Source organism: Propithecus coquereli, unplaced genomic scaffold (assembly GCF_000956105.1).
Source record: "Propithecus coquereli isolate 6110/MARCELLA unplaced genomic scaffold, Pcoq_1.0 Scaffold208, whole genome shotgun sequence".
NCBI lineage: Eukaryota > Metazoa > Chordata > Mammalia > Primates > Indriidae > Propithecus > Propithecus coquereli.
In genome coordinates this window covers 2370905-2391549 of record NW_012145856.1, presented here as the reverse complement: position 1 = coordinate 2391549, position 20645 = coordinate 2370905, and the positions used below count along the sequence as shown (strand labels likewise).

Sequence of the window (20645 nt, the reverse complement as noted above, 5' to 3'; positions counted from 1 at the left end):
GTGCAGCGTGGGGCTCAGGAGAGGGAGTATGGGCCAATTTGGGAGTGGGGACGGTGCAGGCTGCGGAGAGACGCAGCCCCCGGAAGGTGTGCGTGAATGGTGTGCGTGTGTGTGTGTGTGTGTGTGTGTGTGTGTGTGTGTGTGTGAGCGCGCCGAGGCTCTCCCGGTTCCGCGAGGCGCGCGGGTGTCAGCTTGCAGCCGGGGCTCCTCCCTCCGGCCCCCCTGCCCAGCCCGGCGGTCCCTCCCTCCTTCCCTGCTCGCCCCTCCCCGGCGGGCCAGGGGCCGGGACGCCCCGGCGGAGCAGGCGGCGGCGGCGGCGAGTCGGGGAGCCCTGCGCTCGGCGCTGCCGGAGGGGCCCGAGCCGAGCCGCCCCGGCCGGGCCGCGCCGGGCCCGCTTCCCGTGGGGCCACGCCCTGTCAAACTTTGTTGCTGCGGCGGCGGCGGCGAGCGGAGCGGGGGGCCGGCGAGCGGGAGGGAGGGGCGCCGGGCCGGGCCCGGCAGGGCGCGGGCGGCGAGGGGCTCCAAGAGCGGCGGCCCTGGCCCGCGGCCCCACCATGCCCCAGCTCGGCGGCGGCGGCGGCGGCGGTGGCGGCGGCGGCGGCGGCGGGGGAGGCGGCGGCTCGGGCGCCGGGGCGGCCGGCGGAGGGGACGACCTCGGGGCGAACGACGAGCTGATCCCCTTCCAGGACGAGGGGGGCGAGGAGCAGGAGCCGAGCAGCGACAGCGCTTCGGCGCAGCGGGACCTGGACGAGGTGAAGTCGTCCCTGGTCAACGAGTCGGAGAACCAGAGCAGCAGCTCGGACTCGGAGGTAAGGAGTCTCCCGCGGCCAGCCCCGTGGGATCCCGGCCCCGCGCCCGCTCACCCGCTCTCGCCTTTGTGTCTCCTCCGCAGGCGGAGAGGCGCCCGCAGCCCGCCCGGGACGCCTTCCAGAAGCCGCGGGACTACTTCGCCGAAGGTACGTGCCCGCCGGGACAGTCCCCACTCCCGAGCCCCGCTGCAGTCCGCATCTCCGCCCAGGCGGCCCACGGTTTCCCCTCGCCCGTGGCCGAGCCCCTGTCCTCTGCTCCTCTCGGCAGCAGCCGCCGCGGGGCGCGCTCGCGGCCCCGGCACTGCCTCAAGTCCCCTGTCCCGGTGCTGTCCCCGGGGTCTGGACCTCACCCCGCCTTGGTCTTGTTCGCAGTGAGAAGGCCCCAGGACGGCGCGTTCTTTAAGGGCCCCCCCTATCCTGGGTACCCCTTCCTGATGATCCCGGACCTGAGCAGCCCGTACCTCTCCAACGGACCCCTGTCCCCTGGAGGAGCGCGCACCGTGAGTGCCCGTCGGGCGCGCCGGGGCGGGTGGGAGGCCGCGGCCCGCGGGATGCGCCCCCGGGCTCGGCCATGGAGTGGGGGATGGGGCCTCCTGCGCCGATCCTGGGCAGAACTTGTTTGCGGAGTTGAACTACTCTCTGGCGGCCGAGCGTGAGGCTGCGCTGGCTGGTGCCTGGATGAAAGTATAGTTCCTTTAACTTCTCCCCTTTTGCGGGTTGAGGTTTTGGGGTCCACCTCTGGGATCTTCCTTGGCCTCAAAACTTTGCCTGCACCAAAGGAGAACCTGGATTTGTGCCTGCTTTGGGGGGTCTTGCTTTCCTTCTTGGAAGTCGGTCAGCTTTCCCTGGTAATTGGGCAAGGGGGCTGGGAGAGCTGGGTTGGAGACGTTGCCCTCCGACTCCGAGTTCACCGGGCGGCTGCAAGCTGGTTCTTAAGAAACCCAGCATTCGTGGCGGGTTATTCACAACCCCCCTCCCCACCCCCAGCCTTCGCACGGGGGCCTCAACTTTTCTGCGGAGCTCTGGATTTTAAACTCGCTTTCGAGGGCGACCGAGGCATTCTTCAAGTTGAGGAACTTGGCTTTTTCCCCCCTTTTGTCGCCTGCTTTTCTCATTTAAAGCAAGCGCTCCGACACTTTAAACCTGTTAATGGGCGCGCATTGTGTGCTGTGCGCTGGCATTTAGAGCGGTGATTAAGCAAATTGACCGGGCCCCAGACGACGTGCAAATGAGGGCGGATTCCTTCGCCCCCTCTCAGGCTCTAAACTCCCGCCCCCCCGCGTCGTGAGGGGCGCAGCCCAGGGCTGGCGAGGCCTTTGTGTCCCCTGAGCCACCACCCCATTCCCAGACTCCCTGCCCAGTGCTGGGCCCGATGGCAGATGTTGGGGCCTACCTACTGTGTGCCAGGCTCTTGGGTGCAGCTGCTTGGGCGCGACGCGCACCCAACGTGCACCGTAGTTGTTACTCGCTTCCCGCCCAGCTTCCCGGTGCTCCCCAGTTCGCTCTAGAAGAGGCGTTGGGAGGTGGGCAGGAAATGTTGGCCCCTTGGCAGCGAGAGGAGCAAACCCACTTATGCTAAAGCTGCCCTAAAATAATGATAACTAAAGGGCCGAATGGGCCGTCCCTCCTGTCATTGTACGGCGGCGGTCGGTGGAGAGCACGGCCTCCACCTTGGGGTCTGTGGGTGCAATTCCTTGATTAGATGGGATGTGGGGGTTGGTGGAGGAGGCCCTGACCAAGGGAGAGGAGAGTAGGACCACACAGATCTCACACCTTCGCCCTGTGTAGGAGGGATGCCCTGCAGTTTTTACCCCTGCTGGACTGGAACGTCCCAGGAAGTCCTGAATGTGTCACTTTTGCAGTGAAAGCTGGATAGGGGTCTATGGCTGTTGCTTTTTCTCATGAATATTAAAAGAAAAAAGGGAGCGAGTCAAAGTTGTGTGAAACAAGCTGCAGAGAATTTATTTAGGTTTCCTCTGACTCCCTTCCATGCTGGAAGATGTAGCTTAGTTCTGAAAGTTTTGGTGGGGTTCCTATAACTTTGTGTGTGGGACAGTTATGCCACTACAGTCCCATTTTTCCATTTACCTAATGTCTGGAGAGAGGAGTCTGGGAGGTACTAGCACCTTTGTGTCAGCCCTGAGCCGGGTCCTGGTGCAGTAAAGTCACTAGAAATGTCCCAAATGTAACTGTTTCCATCAAGCAGACTATTCCGTCACACAGGCATTTCTCCATAGGGCATTTCGATTCTCGCAGGCTCTGCTGCCCCCTCCCCTCAGGAGCCCAAGTAAGACAGATTTTGTTTGTGTCCCCTCCTTCCTACCCTCCTTCCTTCCTTCTGCCATCTTGCTTGTTCTTTTGCCTAAGAACTTCCAAAGGCTGATTCTTGCTGATACTGGGGATTCCCAATTACTAAATCCAGGCCTGGGTGGGATTTAGGAGCCCTCCTTGAGGAAGTTGACCTTTCCCCTCTGCATGCCTCTGACTGTTCCTGTTCACCCCTGCAGCTGTTCCTGGCCCCGGCCCAGGTTACCATCCTCCTTTTGAGCCTCCCAGGACACCCATTCTCTTGGGGACATAGTATATCTCACCCCACTCCCATACCTACATCTTGTCTCCCTGGTGAATTGCCCTTAACAGAAGTTAGTTCATTTCCCCCAGCATTTCGGTGTCTCTCGTGTGCCTGTTGCTGTGTTAGGCCTGCTTGGTTGGTTACAAAGTTCTGGGGACATTTCCTGCAGTTAGGTCTGCATAGTAAAACCTAATTCAACCCTATCCTCGGGCATCGTGGCCAGTAAGGAAAGCAAGTGAGGAAATACTTAAGCACTTGATTGTCTGAACTATATGGTTAATGATTTTAATGATGATGATTTTTCTTTAGATGATTATGTAATATTAATATAATTACTGTAATTCTCACTATAGGCAAATGGTAGGTACAAACAAGGTAGCCCTCTGTTGGTTTCCCATCCTGATAAAATGAATATAGATAGATTTGGGGTGGAGGAGGAGGGAGGAGGTAGCTGATGAGTTGGAGCGGAAGGTGCCTGGAATATATGATCTGGTCTCTCTGGTATCTTAGGTCTTTTTTGGTTTCACCTCTAAATTGCACCACCTTAGGCTTTGCTACTAAGTCTTATAAGGAGTACAAAATTAGATGACCCCAGTTCTTTGCTGCTCTAACACTTTCTACAAATACCAAACCAGAAGCAAAAGTGGGGATTGGCAGGACTGTTTTCAGGGTGTTAATGGACCGTAGGAGGATGGCAGGCAGCAGGATGCAACACCCTCACTCACTGGCATAATTCCTGCTGGGACAACTAGGGGCTGGCCAGTTCCACAGCCTGGCCATCTCTCCCCATGCAGCATCACCTTTGACCTCCACTCTGGTTTGGCTGGAATGCTGGGAAGTGGCCTCTTCCTGAGGCTCTTTAGAGAAGAGGTCCCCTTAACATGGGACATGCGCCAAGCCTCTGAGCTCTGATTGCTTCTCGTATGGAGCCCCTGGGACCCTGTGGCCTACGAAGAGAGGAATAACTGCCACAAACCATTTTTCACTATTTTAGTAGTCACCCTGAAATTAGACATTCATTCCTGAAAAGGCTTCACAGGTTTACTGAACCCCCTCGGTGCTGTTGAATAGAATTTTGTTAGGAAAATGTAAGCTAACACATTAGGAAGTGGATGTCAAAAATAGTTTAAGACAAAGGAGGGCCAAAAACAGAATGTTGAATGTAGTTCGGTAAGCTAGCTACAAAGTGATAAAGAGTTGTTTGGCTGTGACCACAGTATGAGAGCTAACGACATTTTGGAAAGGAACGCTTCTAGGTAGTATTGCTGAGGGAGCCTGTGATGTTCGTGTCCAATTTATGATTTTTTTTTTTATAGGTGGGGTCTTGCTCTGCTGCCCAGGCTAAAGTGTAGTGGCATGATAATAGCTTACTGTGGCCTTGAACTCCTGGTCTCAAGGGATCCTCCTGCCTCAGCCGCCTGAGTAGCTGAGACTATACTCATGCACCTTCATACTCAGCTAATTTTTAAAAAAATTTTTTGTAGAGATGGGGGTCTCGCTATATGTTGCCCAGGCTGTTCTTGAACTCCTGGCCTCAAGTAATCCTTCTGCTCAGCCTCCCAAGTAGCTCAGACTATAGGCATGAGCCACTGCACCCAGCCTGCAGTTTGTAAATTTAAGAGCTACTTTTGTGCAGCTCAAGCGCAAGTTGCTCGTACCTTTCACAGACTATCTCAACTCAAATTTCTGTATGAAATTGTTTTATGTTCATCTTTAAGTCCTTTGTATCCCACAGCTTCCCATGGGCAGTCTTGCCAGTATCTTGGGTACCCCTGTTCTTCCAGACACAAAGGAACCCAAGCAGAAATCTTTGCATACATATAAAGAGGTTGTCTGTTTTTAGGAGTTGTGTGTAAAAGCTAAGGAAACCTTTTCTTTTGGATGATCAGTATAAACATGCTGCTTTTGGTAAAATTCTTTTAAGCCATTTCATCTAAATATAACTTCTGTTCCATTTTTTTTTCTAAATATAACTCAGAGTTTAATGAGGGCTTTTCACATGGAGTGAGCTTTTGAAAGGGCCCTGCCTGTGTTGCTGAAATTTTGGCACTTGGATTGCTGGGATGACATTGGTGACAAACTGTGGAGGGACTTGAACCCTGTCATTCTTTTTTCTTTGGGTGTAGACCTGGCAGGGAATATCTGATTTAATTTGTTGTAAGTTTGGAAAGTTATAGTTTGGTCTCATTCTTCATTGATCTCACTTCTAGGGATTCTTAAGGAGAAAGTAGGTTAGTGCATGCACAGTACACACATCTAACAAAGAGCTCTCCAGCCTTTACAGTGACCTGCAGTGATACAAGAAGAACTGGGGAATAAAAAAGAATTTAAATGATTAACCCACTGGAAAACCTTCTATAATGGGAAACCCTACTTATATTCCAATCATGAATAATTTTTACTTGCTAAATTGGGGAAATTTAGATTTGTATCCTTAAAGTTAATTCCTAGCTCCTTGACTTCTTCAGTTAGTGTTTATTGAGTACCTGTCCTGGGCAGTGGCTAAAGGACCATGGGAGATAAGATGAGATAAGACCCAGCCTTTGCCCTAAGGCATTTAAAAATTGAGGCTAGGAGGTGCTCCAGCCTGTAATCCTAGCACTCTGGGAGGCCCAGGCAGGAGGTGGAGGATCGCTTCAGGCCAGGAGTTGTAGACCATCCTGAGCAAGAGCCAGACCCCATTTTTACGAAAAATAGATAAAGTAAGTTGGTCTTAGTGGTATGTACCGGTAATGCCAGCTACTTGGGAGACTGAGGCAGGAGAATTACTTGAACCCAGGACTTTGAGATTGCTCTGAGGTATGATGATGCCACTGCACTCTGGCCTAGACAACAGAGTTGAGACTCTGTTTCAAAAAAAAAAAATTTGAGTTAGAGGCCTGGTATTGTGGCACCTACCTGTAATCCCAGCACTTTGGGAAAGTGGGAGGATTGCTTGAGACCAGGAGTTCAAGAGCAGCCTGGGCAACATAGCGAGACCCCATCTCTAAAAAAATTTTAAAAATTAGCTAGGCATGGTGGTGTGTGCCTGTAGTCCTGGCTAATCGAAGGCTGAGGCAGGAGGATCACTTGAGCCCAGGAGTTTGGAGGTAGCAGTGAGCTGTGATCAGGGGCCACTGTACTCCAGCCTGGACAACATCATGAGACCCTGTCTCTTTAAAAAAAAAAAAAAAAAGATGAGATAAGACCCAGCCTTTGCCCTAAAGCTGCTGTCCCCAACCCCTGGGGCTGCACCTGAGTTCGGGTGGCCTGTTAGGAAACGGCTGCAACGGGCTGTGCATCACCCGGAGCTCCGCACCACCCCCCACTCACCCATGACACCCCACTCCCCTACCCTGGCCCGTGGAAAAATTGTCTTCCATGAAACCGGTTCCTGGTGCCAAAAAGGTTGGGGACCATTGCCCTAAAGGATTTAAAAATTGAGTTAGGAAGAAGTAATGTTAGCACTATAATAGCACTGTTTTAAGAGGCAATAAAGTCTGAAAAAGCATTTTCAGAATAAAGAGAAATTCAGAAAAATTGCTTCAGGCGGGATGATCAAGAAAGTCAGGTTGAGGAGGTGTCTTTAAACTAGTCCCTGAAACTCAGTCATTCTTTAAGTTAGGTCATTCTTGTTAATTATAAAAAAAAAAAAAAAAACTTAGTACAGAGGTATTTAGAATGAAAAGCAGAAGTCCACTTTTACTCCCATCTTGAGATGGGAGCCAACACAGGGAGAACAAAGACGTGGAGGAAGAAGTTCAGGGCTACTTGGGACGATGCAACTTATTTGGTTCCATTTGCCTGAAAGGATAAGGGCTCAGGGCATGGGAGGCCTAGAATGCCAGGAAAGGGATCTGGTCTCCTTTAAGAGGCAGCAGAGAACCATCAAAAGTTATACTGGGAAGTGATGTCACTTATCCATGTACCTAGAAAGATAATGTTGGATTAGAAGGGGAGGATCTGGAAGGAGCTAGAACAGTTAGACTCACAGGAGCCAGGGGTGAGGTGAACAGGGCTTCAGCGTATCGGAGTGGAAAGGAAGGGTAGGATGGGAGAGACTGGGATGCTTGCCTGCACTTGTGTTGGGAGAGGAGATGCAGGGGCAGAAAGTGACAATGTCACAGTTAACTCCTAGTGTCCGAGCCCAGGCAACCTAGGGAATGATTTCTGCAGGTGGGGCCCTGGCCTTCCGTCTCTGCCTCCCCAGTGCTGGACAGATGCTCACTGAATGTGTTGGCAGTAACAGCCCACAGAGTCGTGAGAGGCGCTCATTTGGGGAGCCCCTTGGTTTCACTGGAGACACATTGGGTGTGAGGAGATCTGAAGGGGTCATTGAAACTGAGCGACAGGAAGGAGCAAGGGAAGAAGGGGAGGGCATGCTTCCGGGAAGGAAATCATCAGAGGAGGATGGAAGGGAGCACGTGGCAAGGTAGGAGAGCTGAGGGCTGAGACATCAGGGAAGCTGGAGGCCAAGAAAGGGGGTGGGGTGGTCATCGGTGTCAGATGCCACAGAGAGGGGGAACTAGAAGGTGGAGGAGTCAAAGAGCTTTTAGAATTCCGCAGTTAGGAAGTTACTGGTGCCCTCAGAGATGAGTGTTCTAGGCAAGTGGTGGTGATAAAGGTGGGGAGGAGAAACACTAGCTCAGTGCTCCCCAGTAGGAGTGCCAATGCCTCACCCCTCTACCTGCTTCCCTGCTCCCCCCAAACCTCAAACCAGAATCCGACATTGCGGATTCTACCTCCCTCTACACCTCCCTCTACCCCGGTGTTCCTTCCACTTTTCTCTACTGCCTACTGGAACCAGAAAGGTATTGGACAACCAGACTCTAGACAACATATTTAAGAAGCCTGGTTATGGAAAGAAGAGGGAAGGGAGGAGTCACAGGCTTGGGAGAAAGTATCTTCAGGATGCTGGGGTGGGAACTTGTTCCTAGGGCAGTGGGCTGGGCTTGAAGATTAGTGGGAGAGATGAGAGGACGAAGAGGAGGTGAGACAGTTTCAGAAAGCAGGCAGGCGTCTTCCTTCATCGATGGGGGCTGCTCCACAGTAGGCATTGTCCTCCCAGTTTTACAGGCCAGCTCAAGAGTTGAAGATGAGAATGTAGGGAAATGCAGAGGTAGAGATGGCAGAAATGGAGGGGAGTGTGCATTGGAGGGCCAGATGGCTTTTTGATATTCTCAGGAAAACCAGGGTCAGGTTGGCCCAGGTGAGGGGCCTGGAATTGTGTCAGCAGCAGGAATAGATACTACAGGCCCATCCTCTCCACCCCATCATAAAGCCCAAAATGTTGGGAACCTTTTAGCTATGTGTTAAATAATAAAACACTTGGGCATTGATTGAAAGATGACACATCTAGGAAAATTTTCTCTCTTTATTACCTGGAGCTGGCTGATTTTGAAGGCGGATAGAGATGGGAATCAAAATACAACTTGGTTGCAGTTAGGGGCAGACATTGGGGTGTGATAAATAATTGGGGACAGGGAAGGAATGATCACTTAAGAGCATGTAGAAAACTGCCCCAGATTGGCTAATCTAATTTATTTTTGCAGGAGGTTTTTATATGCCCTGTGTTTTGTATTATCTTTTCCCAAACTGCATTAGATTTAGAGAACAATAAAATAAATGCAGTTTCCGCAACCTTGGCATTTGGCGATGAGGGGAGTGAAGGGGACTTGGCCTTTTCCTCTGTACTGAATGTGATGCCCAGTGAACAACCCCGGGGCACTCTACAGTTTCTTTCTCAGGCTCAGAAGGTATTGGAGATACTCGGGGTTACCTCAATTGACAGATACCTTTGAGGTTCTAAAAAAGTTTCAAAATCCTAAATCTTTGTCTCATTGTATGCATAATCTACAGATTTTCGTGGGAAAATGAACATTTTAATTGACAAGTACACTTCAAAGTTTGAAAATAAAATTATAAAAATGTTTTCCTAAACATGGCCCTGTTGTGGAAATGATCAAGGGTATTAAACTAGTTACCTGGAGACCTCAGGACAGGAAACGAATTCATGCTCACGCTCTCAAACTGTTCTAGCAATTTTGGAAATATATTTTCATTGCTATTCAAGAGAAAGAACAAGGCCCCATGCGTTCACCCTAATTGTAGAAAATAAACATAAAATTCATGAAAGGACAAACTATAAATGGCTGCAAATATATGAAACTATGTTCAACCTCCCAGGGAGGCAAAAAATGCTAATTAATACAAGAATCATTTTGGGGCCATCAGATTAACATTATGAATTTGTCTTAATAAGACTTTTCAATGCTGGCAAATGTGTAGTATTTAATAAAATGACAGATCTTTTTGGCTGTTTTGAAGGGTGTAAATAGCTCCACCCCGTTTGGAAAACACTTGGCAATGGCTCCTAAAACCTTAGTATTTTTCATAGCTTCTGACCTGCTAAGAAGTAGATACTTGTTGTTCCCATTTTGCTGCTATGCAAACAGACTTGTAGAGGTCAAGTATCTTGTACAAGGTTGCACGACTAGTGATTGACAGCACCAAGATTTGAACTTGGTTGTGAGTCCAAAGTCTAGATCATCCCAGTCTACCTTAGGGACATTACACTCATGCATGATATAACTGGCACCTCCTCCTCTCTGGAGAAGGGCAGCTGACCTTTGTTTCCCAGTTCAGAAATCCTGGTGTGAGTTATCAGTTGGGGTGGACGGTGGGTAGATTTGTTCCAGCTTTACAAATTGCACCTGGGAATGTACCTTCCCGAATAAACAGTCGTAGAAGTGAGTGAGTGGCTGCAGTTGAAGTTGTTCCTCCAGTGCTGTGCTCCAGAGGAGTGAACCTTTAGGGGGCTGCCCCAAAAGCTTCACCACCCGGGAAAAAGGGGGTTACCTACTAACAGCTGACCTGTTTGGAAGCTGGGGATTGTTTTTCCTTTTCGAAATCAGTGAGGGTTGGAAGAAGACATAGCAAGTCTTTGGTGTGGAAGAGCAGCGGAGGAGTAAACTCTGTCACTACCCCTGCAATTTGGATTACAACATAGTTTGGTTAACAAACCAAGCTCTGGTGAACCAAGTGTGCAAATATTGTTCTCTTATGGTTCATTTTATAAAATATTTTATAAATTTGTCACTTTAAGTTCTCTATAAATGAAAAATCAGTCCCAGTCATCTATAAAAGACTATTTCAGCATTGACTGACTATGAAAGAAGTAAATAGCATTTACACAGACAGTTATTTTGGGAATTGCAGAGGTGTTAGTCTTCTCTCCCATCCCCCTTTCTGTGTGTGTGTGTGTGTGTGTGTGTGTGTGTGTGTGTGTGTGTTTAAAGTGGTTTGAAATTAAAAATCATGAAATTCTGTACTTATCCCCTTCACTTCCCAAATTGTCTTCCAGGTGGTCCTTTCTGAAAATAACAGCACGGTGGAAAGATTAGTAAGAGGGGCTTCTGAATATGGTAGATAGGAGTTGGAGAGTCACTTGGAGTCCTAGCTAAGCCCTCCTAGAGACCTGGGTGTTCTGAGGCACTGGATCTTAGTGAGATAAATATCTTAGACCTCATAAAGTGAATGGGGCCATTATTTGTAGGAATGTCTATAGAGAATGTGTGACAAAAACAGAAAGGTGTAAATATGAGAGATGGTAACTGTGATTAAGAAACAGATGGATCTGATTGATGAAGAAGAAGAAAAACAGAAGTAGGAATGAGTGGTATGAAAAGTGGGTCAATTTACAAGTCCAGATTTGTTGGCAGTAGCGATTTGTAATGGTTGGGATTACACTCCCCTCCATAAATTCCAAAAAAGGATATATCAGGGTCACTAAAATCAGTTGGATTTGTAAGACATACCTTCTAGAGGTGGGTTGGATGTTCTTCCCTGAGATTCTTATCAAGGACCCTGCATGAGTGTCCTCTAGCCCTTGGAGCTGAGAGGAATCATTCAGCCCACCCCAAAAGTGAGAAGCACAAGCTCGGGATTGTTGAGCTGCCCAAGAGCAAACAATTATGAGTGATGGAAATGGGACTACGGCTCAGCTGCACTCACTGGGGCTCTGTCCTCTCTCCCACTCCGGGAAGTCCACAGCGAGTAGTGCTTCAGAGACAATGCACCTCATAATACTTCTTTATCTCAAATGTAATGCCTGGCCCAAGATAAGTGCCTCATTTGTTGAATGTTGACAGCATGGATATTTAAATAGTTATACCAATATTAAAAAATAGCCCTGAAGGCACCTTCAGTGTTCCAGGGCACTATATCGTACTGTTATAACTGTTCTCACACCTGTGCATCTGATATTATAATCTCTGTTTTGTCCTTGAGGAAGCTGAAACATTGAGAGTAATCGAGGGGCCCAGCAGGTGGTAGAGCCAGCAGTCCAGCTGTGGGGAGTTTTCTTCCACGAGGCTGCAATTTCTCTCCAGTAAAAGTTAACAGTCAAACTTATGTGAAAATGCCGTTTGGAGCAAGATTCAAAGAAATGGTGTGTTCAAGTGAGGGATGGGTAACATCTTTCTCTGCATACATTCTTTTCCATGGCATTTCCATCCCTTTCACCTCGGAGGCAATTTTAGTGGCTGGGGTGGAGTCAGAGCCTTAATAGCTTGGTCTATGTACATCTCAGAGATGGTATTAATTGCTGTCTTAATCTTTCTTCGCTTCTCTGTGCAGCTCCATTTAATCTGTTTTTTCTCCTCCAAATCCTTTTGTGTTTTTCTTCCGACATCTTGAGGTGGTAAACTTGGTTCCTTAAATATCATGTGTGATAATTATGTGCATCTGTTGACTTAGTCTGTTGCCTAATTCCTACTCCTATCCAGACCTACTTTCTTGTACATGTATGAGTGTTATTGTATGTATTAATATAAATTGGATATACAGATGCTCATTGACTTATAACAGAGTTATGTCCTGTTGAACCCATCGTGGAGTGAAAAGATTGTAAGTCAAACTGTCACAAATCAGGGACCACCTGTAGTTTTTAATTATTAATTATATTATATATTTAAACTATTTTCTAGGTGGGATGCATAGGGGAGAGATAACATAGGAGTATTAGCATATGTGAGATGAAAACACTTTGTATTTCTGTTTTACAACGTAAGCTTTGTTTTTTGTTTTTCTGAGACAAGGTCTTGCTCTGTTGCTCAGCCTGAAGTGCAGTGGTGTGATCATAGCTCACAGCAACCTCAAACTCCTGGGCTTAAGTGATCCTCCTGTCTCAGCCTCCCAAGTAGCTGGGACTATAGGTGCATGTGCCACCATACCTGGCTTTTTTTTTTTGTAGAGATGGGCTCAAACTCCTAGCCTCAAGCAGTCCTCCTGCCTCAGCCTCTTAAAGTGCTAGGATTATGGGCATGAGCCACTGTGCTGGGCCTTTTGTTGTTGTTGTTGTTGAGACAGGGTCTCATTCTGTTGCCTACCTTGAGTGCAGTGGTATCATCATAGCTCACTGAAACCTCAAATTCTTGGGCTCAAGCAATCTGGCTCACAAGTAGCCAGAGATTGCCTCAGCCTCTTGAGTAGCTGGGACTACAGGCACGTGCCCCAACGCTGACCAATTTTTCTGGTTTTTTGTAGAAATGGAGTCTCACTAAGTTGCTCAGGCTGGTCTCAAACTTCTGGCCTCAAGCAGTCCTCCTGCCTCAGCCTCCCAAAGTGTTTGGATTGCAGGTGTGAGTTACTACACCCAGCCAACATATGCTTTTTCATTATAAAATGCTTGTCAGGTAGAGTGAGGAACTGGTGCTGAAGGTGCTGAGGCACTGGTGGAAATGGGTCATCTTCGCAAGGGTGTTCCCAGACTGTCCTGAGGGGAGTAGTGCAGGAAGGAGCTGGGATGGTGAGAGTCTGAGGAGTCTGGCAGAGCCCCTCGATGAGCAGTTCCTTGGACCCTGCACTGAAAGAGAGGAGAGGGACTTGTGTGGAGAAGACCTCAAGGCTTCAGGGGTGGAGAATACTCCACTGGCAGGCCACCCCTTGTCCCTCAGGGAAGCAGTGTGGTGGGGGTGGGCACTGGATCCCACCGATGGGATCATCCCACCATGATCCCTGATCATGGAGTGGCTCTGTGCCCCAGGATCCCCTCTGGCAAAATGGGGATAATGGAAGCACTTTGAGGAGCACTGAGGTAACATTCTGGCTGCATGGACTGAGTTTTAAAATCAGGATTTGTCCAAGGCTAAAATGAAATATTAGCCTCATAGAATGAATCTTTAGGATAGAAAAGGAAATGAGAAATGTTATCAAAATAATTGACAGTATTATTACAACTCTATTAAGGTATTTAGTGGCCAGATTTTTTTTATTTCTTTTTTTTTCTTTTTGGTAGAGACGGGGTCTTACTCTTGCTTAGGCTGGACTCAAACTCCTGAGCTCAAGCAGTCCTCCTGCCTTGGCCTCTGAGAGTGCTAGGATTACAAGCATGAGCCACCGCGCCCAGCCAGTGGCCAAAATTTTTAACCAATATTTTAATAAGTTGATATTTTCTTGCAGTATTTTAAAATATCTTTTGTAGGAACTGACTAAATTGTATAGTCAGGAGAGAAGCTAGAAATGCATAAATAAAAGTATTTAGTACATCGGCTTCAGTATTTAGTACAGGTTTTGATTTTACATCTTTGTCAATTCCCTTTGCAAATACTTACATATCGCTTTAACATAATTGCCTTTTTGTGTGAGTTCTTAATCAAATAGCTCTCAACAGGATGGTGTGTGTGTGTATATATATACACACACACATTTTAACTTTATACATAAGTTAAAACATGTGGAATATATGCAAGCAATATAATATGTAAATATAAATTATATATAAATTAATTTTAACTAAATTTTGGGATAATTTCAGACACAGAAAAGATGCAAAAATAGTACAAAAAATTCCCATATACTTTCCTCCAGATTATCCTTACTTTCTTTCTATAACATTTTTCTGAGCTATTAGAGAGAAAGTTGTAGACACGATACCCCCTTACTTAATAGGCATAATTTCTCAAGTTGCTAGATTGCTTCTCTGACACTATATAGCATATTCGTGAATGCTACGTAAGATGAAGGGACAAGATATGTCCTAAAAACAAAGAACATTCACCACAGTGTAATTACCAAAATCAGGAAATTAACAGAGATAGTATTATTGTCTCATCTACAGAACTATACAAATTTTGCCAGTTGTCTTACTGATGATTTTTGTAGCAAAGGAAAACATTTAAAAAAAATATTTGGCCCAGAATGAGTCCAAAATCACATGTTACACTTAGTTGTTGCTTAGTTTCCTTCAGTTAGAATAGTTCTTCAGCCTGTCTGTCTCTCATGTTCTTGACTCTTTGATGATTACAAGCCATTTATTTTGTAGAAGGACCTTGACTTTTGTTTTTTTCTGGTGTTTCCTCACAAGTAGATTTTGGGCAGGAATACCGCATAGGTGATGCAGCGTTCTTCTTGGGGCGTCTCCTTAGGAGCACCATCCTCAGAGCACCATCTTTTCCCATAATAGGTGATATTAATTTCATCGCTTGGTTAAAATCATGTCTGCCAGGTTTCTCCAAGAAAGTTACTATTTTTCTTCTTTGTAATTATTCAGTATCTTATGGGAGATACTTTGAAACTGTGTAAATATCTCATTTCTCCTCAAACCTTCTCCCACTGATTTTAGTAGCCATTGATAATTCTTGCTAGAAACGGTTATTACTGTGGCAGTTGTCAAATTTAAAAAATTTGACATTGTAGTGAAAGAACAATAGTTTCTTAAGTTGTAGAATACTTCTGTGACACTATAGAGCAGTAGTCCCCAACCCTTTTGGCTCCAGGGACCAGTTTCATGGACAATTTTTCCACGGACTGGGGGGCGGGGGGAATGGTTTCGGGATGGTTCAAGCACATTACATTCATTGTGCAATGCAACCTCTTTGCTAGTGATAATCTGTATTTGCAGCTGCTCCCCAGCACTATTATCATCACCTCAGCTCCACTCAGATCATCAGGCATTAGATTCTCATAAGGATCTAGATTCTCTAGATCCCTCGCATGTGCAGTTTACAGTAGGGTTTGCGCTCCTATGAGAATCTGATGCCACTGCTGATCTGACAGGAGGTGGAGCTCAGGCGGTGATATGTGAGCAATGGGGCTGCTGCTCACCTCCTGCTGTGCAGCCTGGTTCCTAACAGACCATAGACCAGTACCCATCCGCAGCCTGGGGGTTGGAGACCGCAGCTATAGAGCATATTTGCAAATACTAAATAAGGCTAAATAAGGTGAAGGTACAAGATATTTTGGGGTCTCTCATTTTAAAAAAAATAACAGTTTTTTCTTTTCACAGTTGTTATAGTCTTTATTATGTCTGAATCAAAGGTGATTTATCAAAAAATATAGCATATCATTTTGGAGCTTTTTCCTTGTGAAATGTTGAGATAGCAAAGTTGACATTCTGCTCTGCATTATTCACGGGATATTCCTAGTTAGGTTTTTAGGTTTTTATCTTGATGACTTCTGTGGAGTTTCTCACAGTTTGGATTTTGTTAGATGCAACCCCATGACATCTTTTAACATGTTTCTCTATCTCCTGTAGTTCTTGAAAATTATTAGATTTAGATTCTTGATCAAGCTTCAAAGTGTCCTCCCCGCCTCCTTCTCCCCTTTTTCCCCCTCCCCACCCACTTTTTCAACTTCTTTTTGCAAGACTGCTTCATAGATGTTGTCCTTCCATCAGAGATGCTTAAGGTCTGATTGTCTCTCTGTGATGTCAGCAGCCACTGATGATCAGCACCCACATCCTTTACTTCATTGACAGTTTCAATATGATGATAGTCTCTTTGTATCATTCCTTCTTCATCTGTGAGCTGTAATATTTTTTAAAGGAGAACTGTTTAGTTACCTTGGATCAAAGGCCAGCAGACTAAAATCTATAGGCTAAATATAATCTGCCACTTAGTTTTGTAAAGTTTTATTAGAACACTGCTATGCTCGTGTATTTGAGTATTGTTCAGTGCTGCTTTTGCAATCCCAGGTGTCCAGTTGAGTAGTTGTGATTAAAGCCATATGTAGCCCACAGAACTGAAAGATTTACTGTCTGGCCCTTTACAGAAGAAGTTTGCTGACCGTGCTCTAGATCATATGGGAAAAGCAGTTTAAATGCTTGATTCGTTCTCTTAATTTAACAGTTTCCAGTTGGTTTCCTATCATCTTGTAAAGGTGACCAATGAAGTGTTTTTTAAAAAATATTAATACGAAATGGATTTAAACCTACTTAATATCTTCCAATCCATTTGCAATTATTATCCTTTTTGGTACTCAAATTGTCCCATCTTTAGCCAGCTGGAGCCTCTTCAGGTTGGCTCCTGAGTCTTTTTGACAGAATCCTGGTGGTCTTTGATGCTTCTCTACTTGCAGGTATGGCAGGATGTTCCAGGTCCATCTTCGACATTTCTTATCCCAGACCTGGAGCTGGCCATTTCTAGAAGGAACTCTGACTCCTTTTAATGATAAAGGTTATTTAGAGACCATTGTCTGAACACTAAGGGTGCATCTACAGCTACTAAAAGTTATTCTGTTTAATATTATGAGTGAACCAAGCAATTCTGTAGAGATTAGAAGTAGAATATAATATTGCTATTGTAATCTAAAAACATTTCATAAGCATTTATTTGCTCTAGAAAAATATATTCTCTTTTTTAATGTGCTCAATATTAGTAATGCTGTTAAACAATTGCCTGTTTTTGTTTAATAATTGTATAATTGTATGTGATAATTGTTTTCTATATAAAACATGTTTATTTTATTCTTTCAATAAAAAACTTACATAAATATTTCTACCAACTTGATAGCATTTCAACAGATAAAGCTTATAAGGAGATTTTCACTCAAGTTACATGTACAATGCTTACCTATTTTTGAAAGTGCATGCTCAGATAATGACAGCAGATCCAACAGCATGCTTCATTTCCTTATGTCTCACCTTATTACTCTAATTAGATATGTTGGTCACCTATGTGATCACATGATCACAGAAGTTCAGGCCTTCTGAAGATTGAAACAGAAGCTGGATAACAGATTTCCATTGAATACTGAGGCTGAGCCCATATTTTGATATATTCCTAGGACCTACCTTTTAGTTGCTGAGATTAAATAAGGTTGTACATAAGCACATAGAATAATGCCTGGCACATAGGATGGGCTTTGTTAGGGTAGACTCATTATCTACTTTAGTGGTGCTGAGTTTTCTGAACCTTGCTAGCTCCTACAAAATTTAATCTCTATGCTGCATCATTCCTGGAGCACTTACTTAAATTTAATTTTACATTGCTATTTTTCTAGAGTCCATATTCATAAAGACTCTGGCTTTCATATTTCTCTTTGATCATCATTGTCCCTAACATAGTACCTTGCACACAAAGTCAGCCTTGTTTCTGCACATGTGTGAATATCTGTTATTGTTTATTTACATTTCCCCCTTTTTATGCACAGCATGTAATAAAATAAACAGCAAAAACCTGTCTTCCTCCTAGACATTTTTAGGTTAACAAAGGAAACCCTTGTTCACTTCTGGAATCTTTCAGTGTGTAATTTTTGATAAGTTGATCATTGGTGGTTGATCATTTTTATTTTGCTTTTTATAGAAATTTTCTCAGTTCATCCAAGAATTGAGGCTATACATCCTTTGAAAATAAATAAAGCAGTGGTCTGTGCTGGTGGTAGAACTTTGAATCTGGCCCGCTGGTTTGTATCTGTGGACTTTGCTTCATCTGTGAAACTGGGAGTATGTGAGCAGTTGTGCAGGCCATATGGTTTTATAGGCCTGTGCCAAGGAAAATACTTGAGAATTACATTAGCAACTCCAAGGCATTTTGGCTGTTCTGAGAGGACACATGATAGTTTTCCAGTTATATGAACAAGAGCTTTTGTTTTATACTGAAGTTTCGTATAGGCTATGAGAACAATAGTGCCTCTATCAGCACTTTCCAGAGTAACATCCTTGAGATGTTAGTAGGTAGAACACACTGGGCTTCATTTCTGCGGGACTTCTCAGGCCTTTAACGTGCCAGTGTGCACCACGAATCCCTTAGAGGGGAATGTATTATGCAGGATTCTTTGGGCTTTTTTGACCAAGGCTTTCCTTGTGTATGGAACTACCCTTCACCACTACCCTTCATCCCATGCATAAGTCTAACTTTGTACTTCCTGCCTCCCGGCCTTAGCTGTGGTTCCCTGCTATAAATTCTCAGCTCTCTGTACATGAGCACATTTCACTGTTGGTAAATATGTGGCCCGATAATTATCTGATACACACGTGTCTCCTCTGGATCCTAAACTTGCTGAAGAAGGCAGGAAGTGGGTCTGTTTTGTTCCCTCTTGTATTCTCAGCACCAGGCGTATAGAAGGCCCTCAGAGGAATATTTGTTGAATGAAGGAACTGTAGAACTTTTTTCTCCAAGTAGTATCTAATGGGACTTGTGTTCTGTAGAACCCACTTTGGGAACTATAGATTGGTCTATGGTACCGCTCACCTCTTGGTACTTCATTTTCAAGTTCAAATAACTAGAATAATGTAGGTCTTCATAAGTCTAGTTAATTTATTCAGTGTATCCAGCTAGCAGGGAACTGTCAACTTACCTAAAGATGAGGCTCAGCGCTTGAAATAATTTGTCTCAGTGGCACCCAGAGAATCAGGCAGGATCAGAACCTTAATTTCTCAGTACCTGTCCCAGGGCCGGTCACCCACAGGCCCGTCTGCACCCCATCGTAACGTTATTAGTTATGTAAATAGGAACCAGTGTTTCAGACTGTCGGAGGAGGAAGCGGGGGAATCAGATGCCCCTTTGTACACTAATTAACACAGGCAGAACAAAAGGCCCAGCTTGGTTTTCAAGTTCAAGTTTGGCTCGTATGTGGTCCTCAGTAAAGATTATGATCTTGAATAAATTAAAAACAAATGTTAAAGAAGTCATAATGAGGTAGAAAAGGGAGTTCAAGATTCTGGTTTTTAAACACTCGGAGTAAACAGACTTTTCTGTAAAGCAGACATTCACCTCCCCTCCTCTGCTTTACCAGTCCCTGTTTTGAACTTCTGTGTTTCATCTTCATGATTATTGTGCATTTTGACTGAAATCAGCAAAGTGGATAGGTACGTACACGGAGCCTCGTGTCAGTGAGCACAAGCCTGCTTCACCATGCCATGAGCTCCACTGAATTAGGAAAATAGCACATTGAGAAGTTTGGTCAAATGCCCTAAGTCGAAGAGAATCACACATTTGGCAAAATGCCCTCCTCTGAACGACCACCACTGCCTGCTGTCCTGGCGCGGCTTCCTTTCCCCTCAGCGTGCTGTGCTCACGGCGGCTGCTCGGGGAGGGAGCGCACAGAACCCCCCTGTGTTCTTCTCCCCCAGGCCGAGTTCCCAGCACATTCCCTACCAGGCCAGGCCAGTCCTGGGGAGATTTGGGGCCCCGTGAGTTTACACACTAAATGGGACTCTGTATGTATATGCCAAATTAAGTCTGCAGGCAGTCTTTATGAGCACAGTGACCGTTTTACAGATGTAACGAAGCTCAAAAGTCCAGTGTATGTTTGTAGTCTCATTCCCCATAAAGTTTCCGTGAGCACATTTCACGGGCCCTGTACATGGAAATTTACTGCTCGTACCGGCATACCTCTTCACTGTACCGAAGTTTGCATCGTATTATTCTGTGTGTGTGTGCGCGCACGTGCGTGTGTATGTGTGCGTGTGTGTGTATGTGTGCGTTTGTGTGCATGCCTGTGTGTGTGTGTGCACGCCTGTGTGTGTGTGTGCATGCAGGCACACATGCATCATGAGCAGTTCGCTTCATCGTGTCTCCAGTTTTGCCCCCCAGAAGACATTTGGCAACATCTGGAGATTTTTTTGGTTGTTAGACTTGGGCCGGGAGAAGAAGGGGACATACTATTGGCATCTAGTGGGTAGAGGTCAGGGATGTTGCTAAATACTTTACAATGCGCAGGATGGTCCCTCACAACAAAGAATTACCTGGCTCCAAATGTGCATAGCCAAGGTTGAGAAACCCTGGTGTATATTCACACATATACATACATATATACAGTATACAGTTATTCACTAGAAAGATCTTAGAGATACTGGGTGAATTTTAGTTGTAGTTGAGGAAACTGAGGCCCAGAGAAGTGAAAAGAGTTCCTAACTTCACAAAACTAGTGAGAAGCACAGCAGGACTGGAAGCTGGGCTTCTCATCTCTCTGAATGGTACTTTTTGCAGTGATAACAATTTCATTCTTTGAGTGTTCTCTGTGTCCCAGAGGAGTACTGTATATATTACTTTGTCTAATCTTCA

At 45.8% G+C, this 20645-nt stretch overlaps 1 protein-coding gene across 1 annotated transcript in view; it reads left to right on the top strand.

The window, feature by feature from the left end:
* The first annotated feature begins 323 nt into the window (after positions 1-323).
* TCF7L1 (transcription factor 7-like 1 (T-cell specific, HMG-box)) overlaps positions 324-20645 on the top strand; it is a 154731-nt gene continuing 134409 nt past the window's right edge. The window contains exons 1-3 of the mRNA XM_012644235.1: positions 324-809; positions 893-956; positions 1182-1309. Of these exons, the coding sequence (XP_012499689.1) occupies positions 555-809; positions 893-956; positions 1182-1309 (447 nt within the window). The 5' untranslated portion in view covers positions 324-554. The remainder of the gene's footprint in view (positions 810-892; positions 957-1181; positions 1310-20645) is intronic.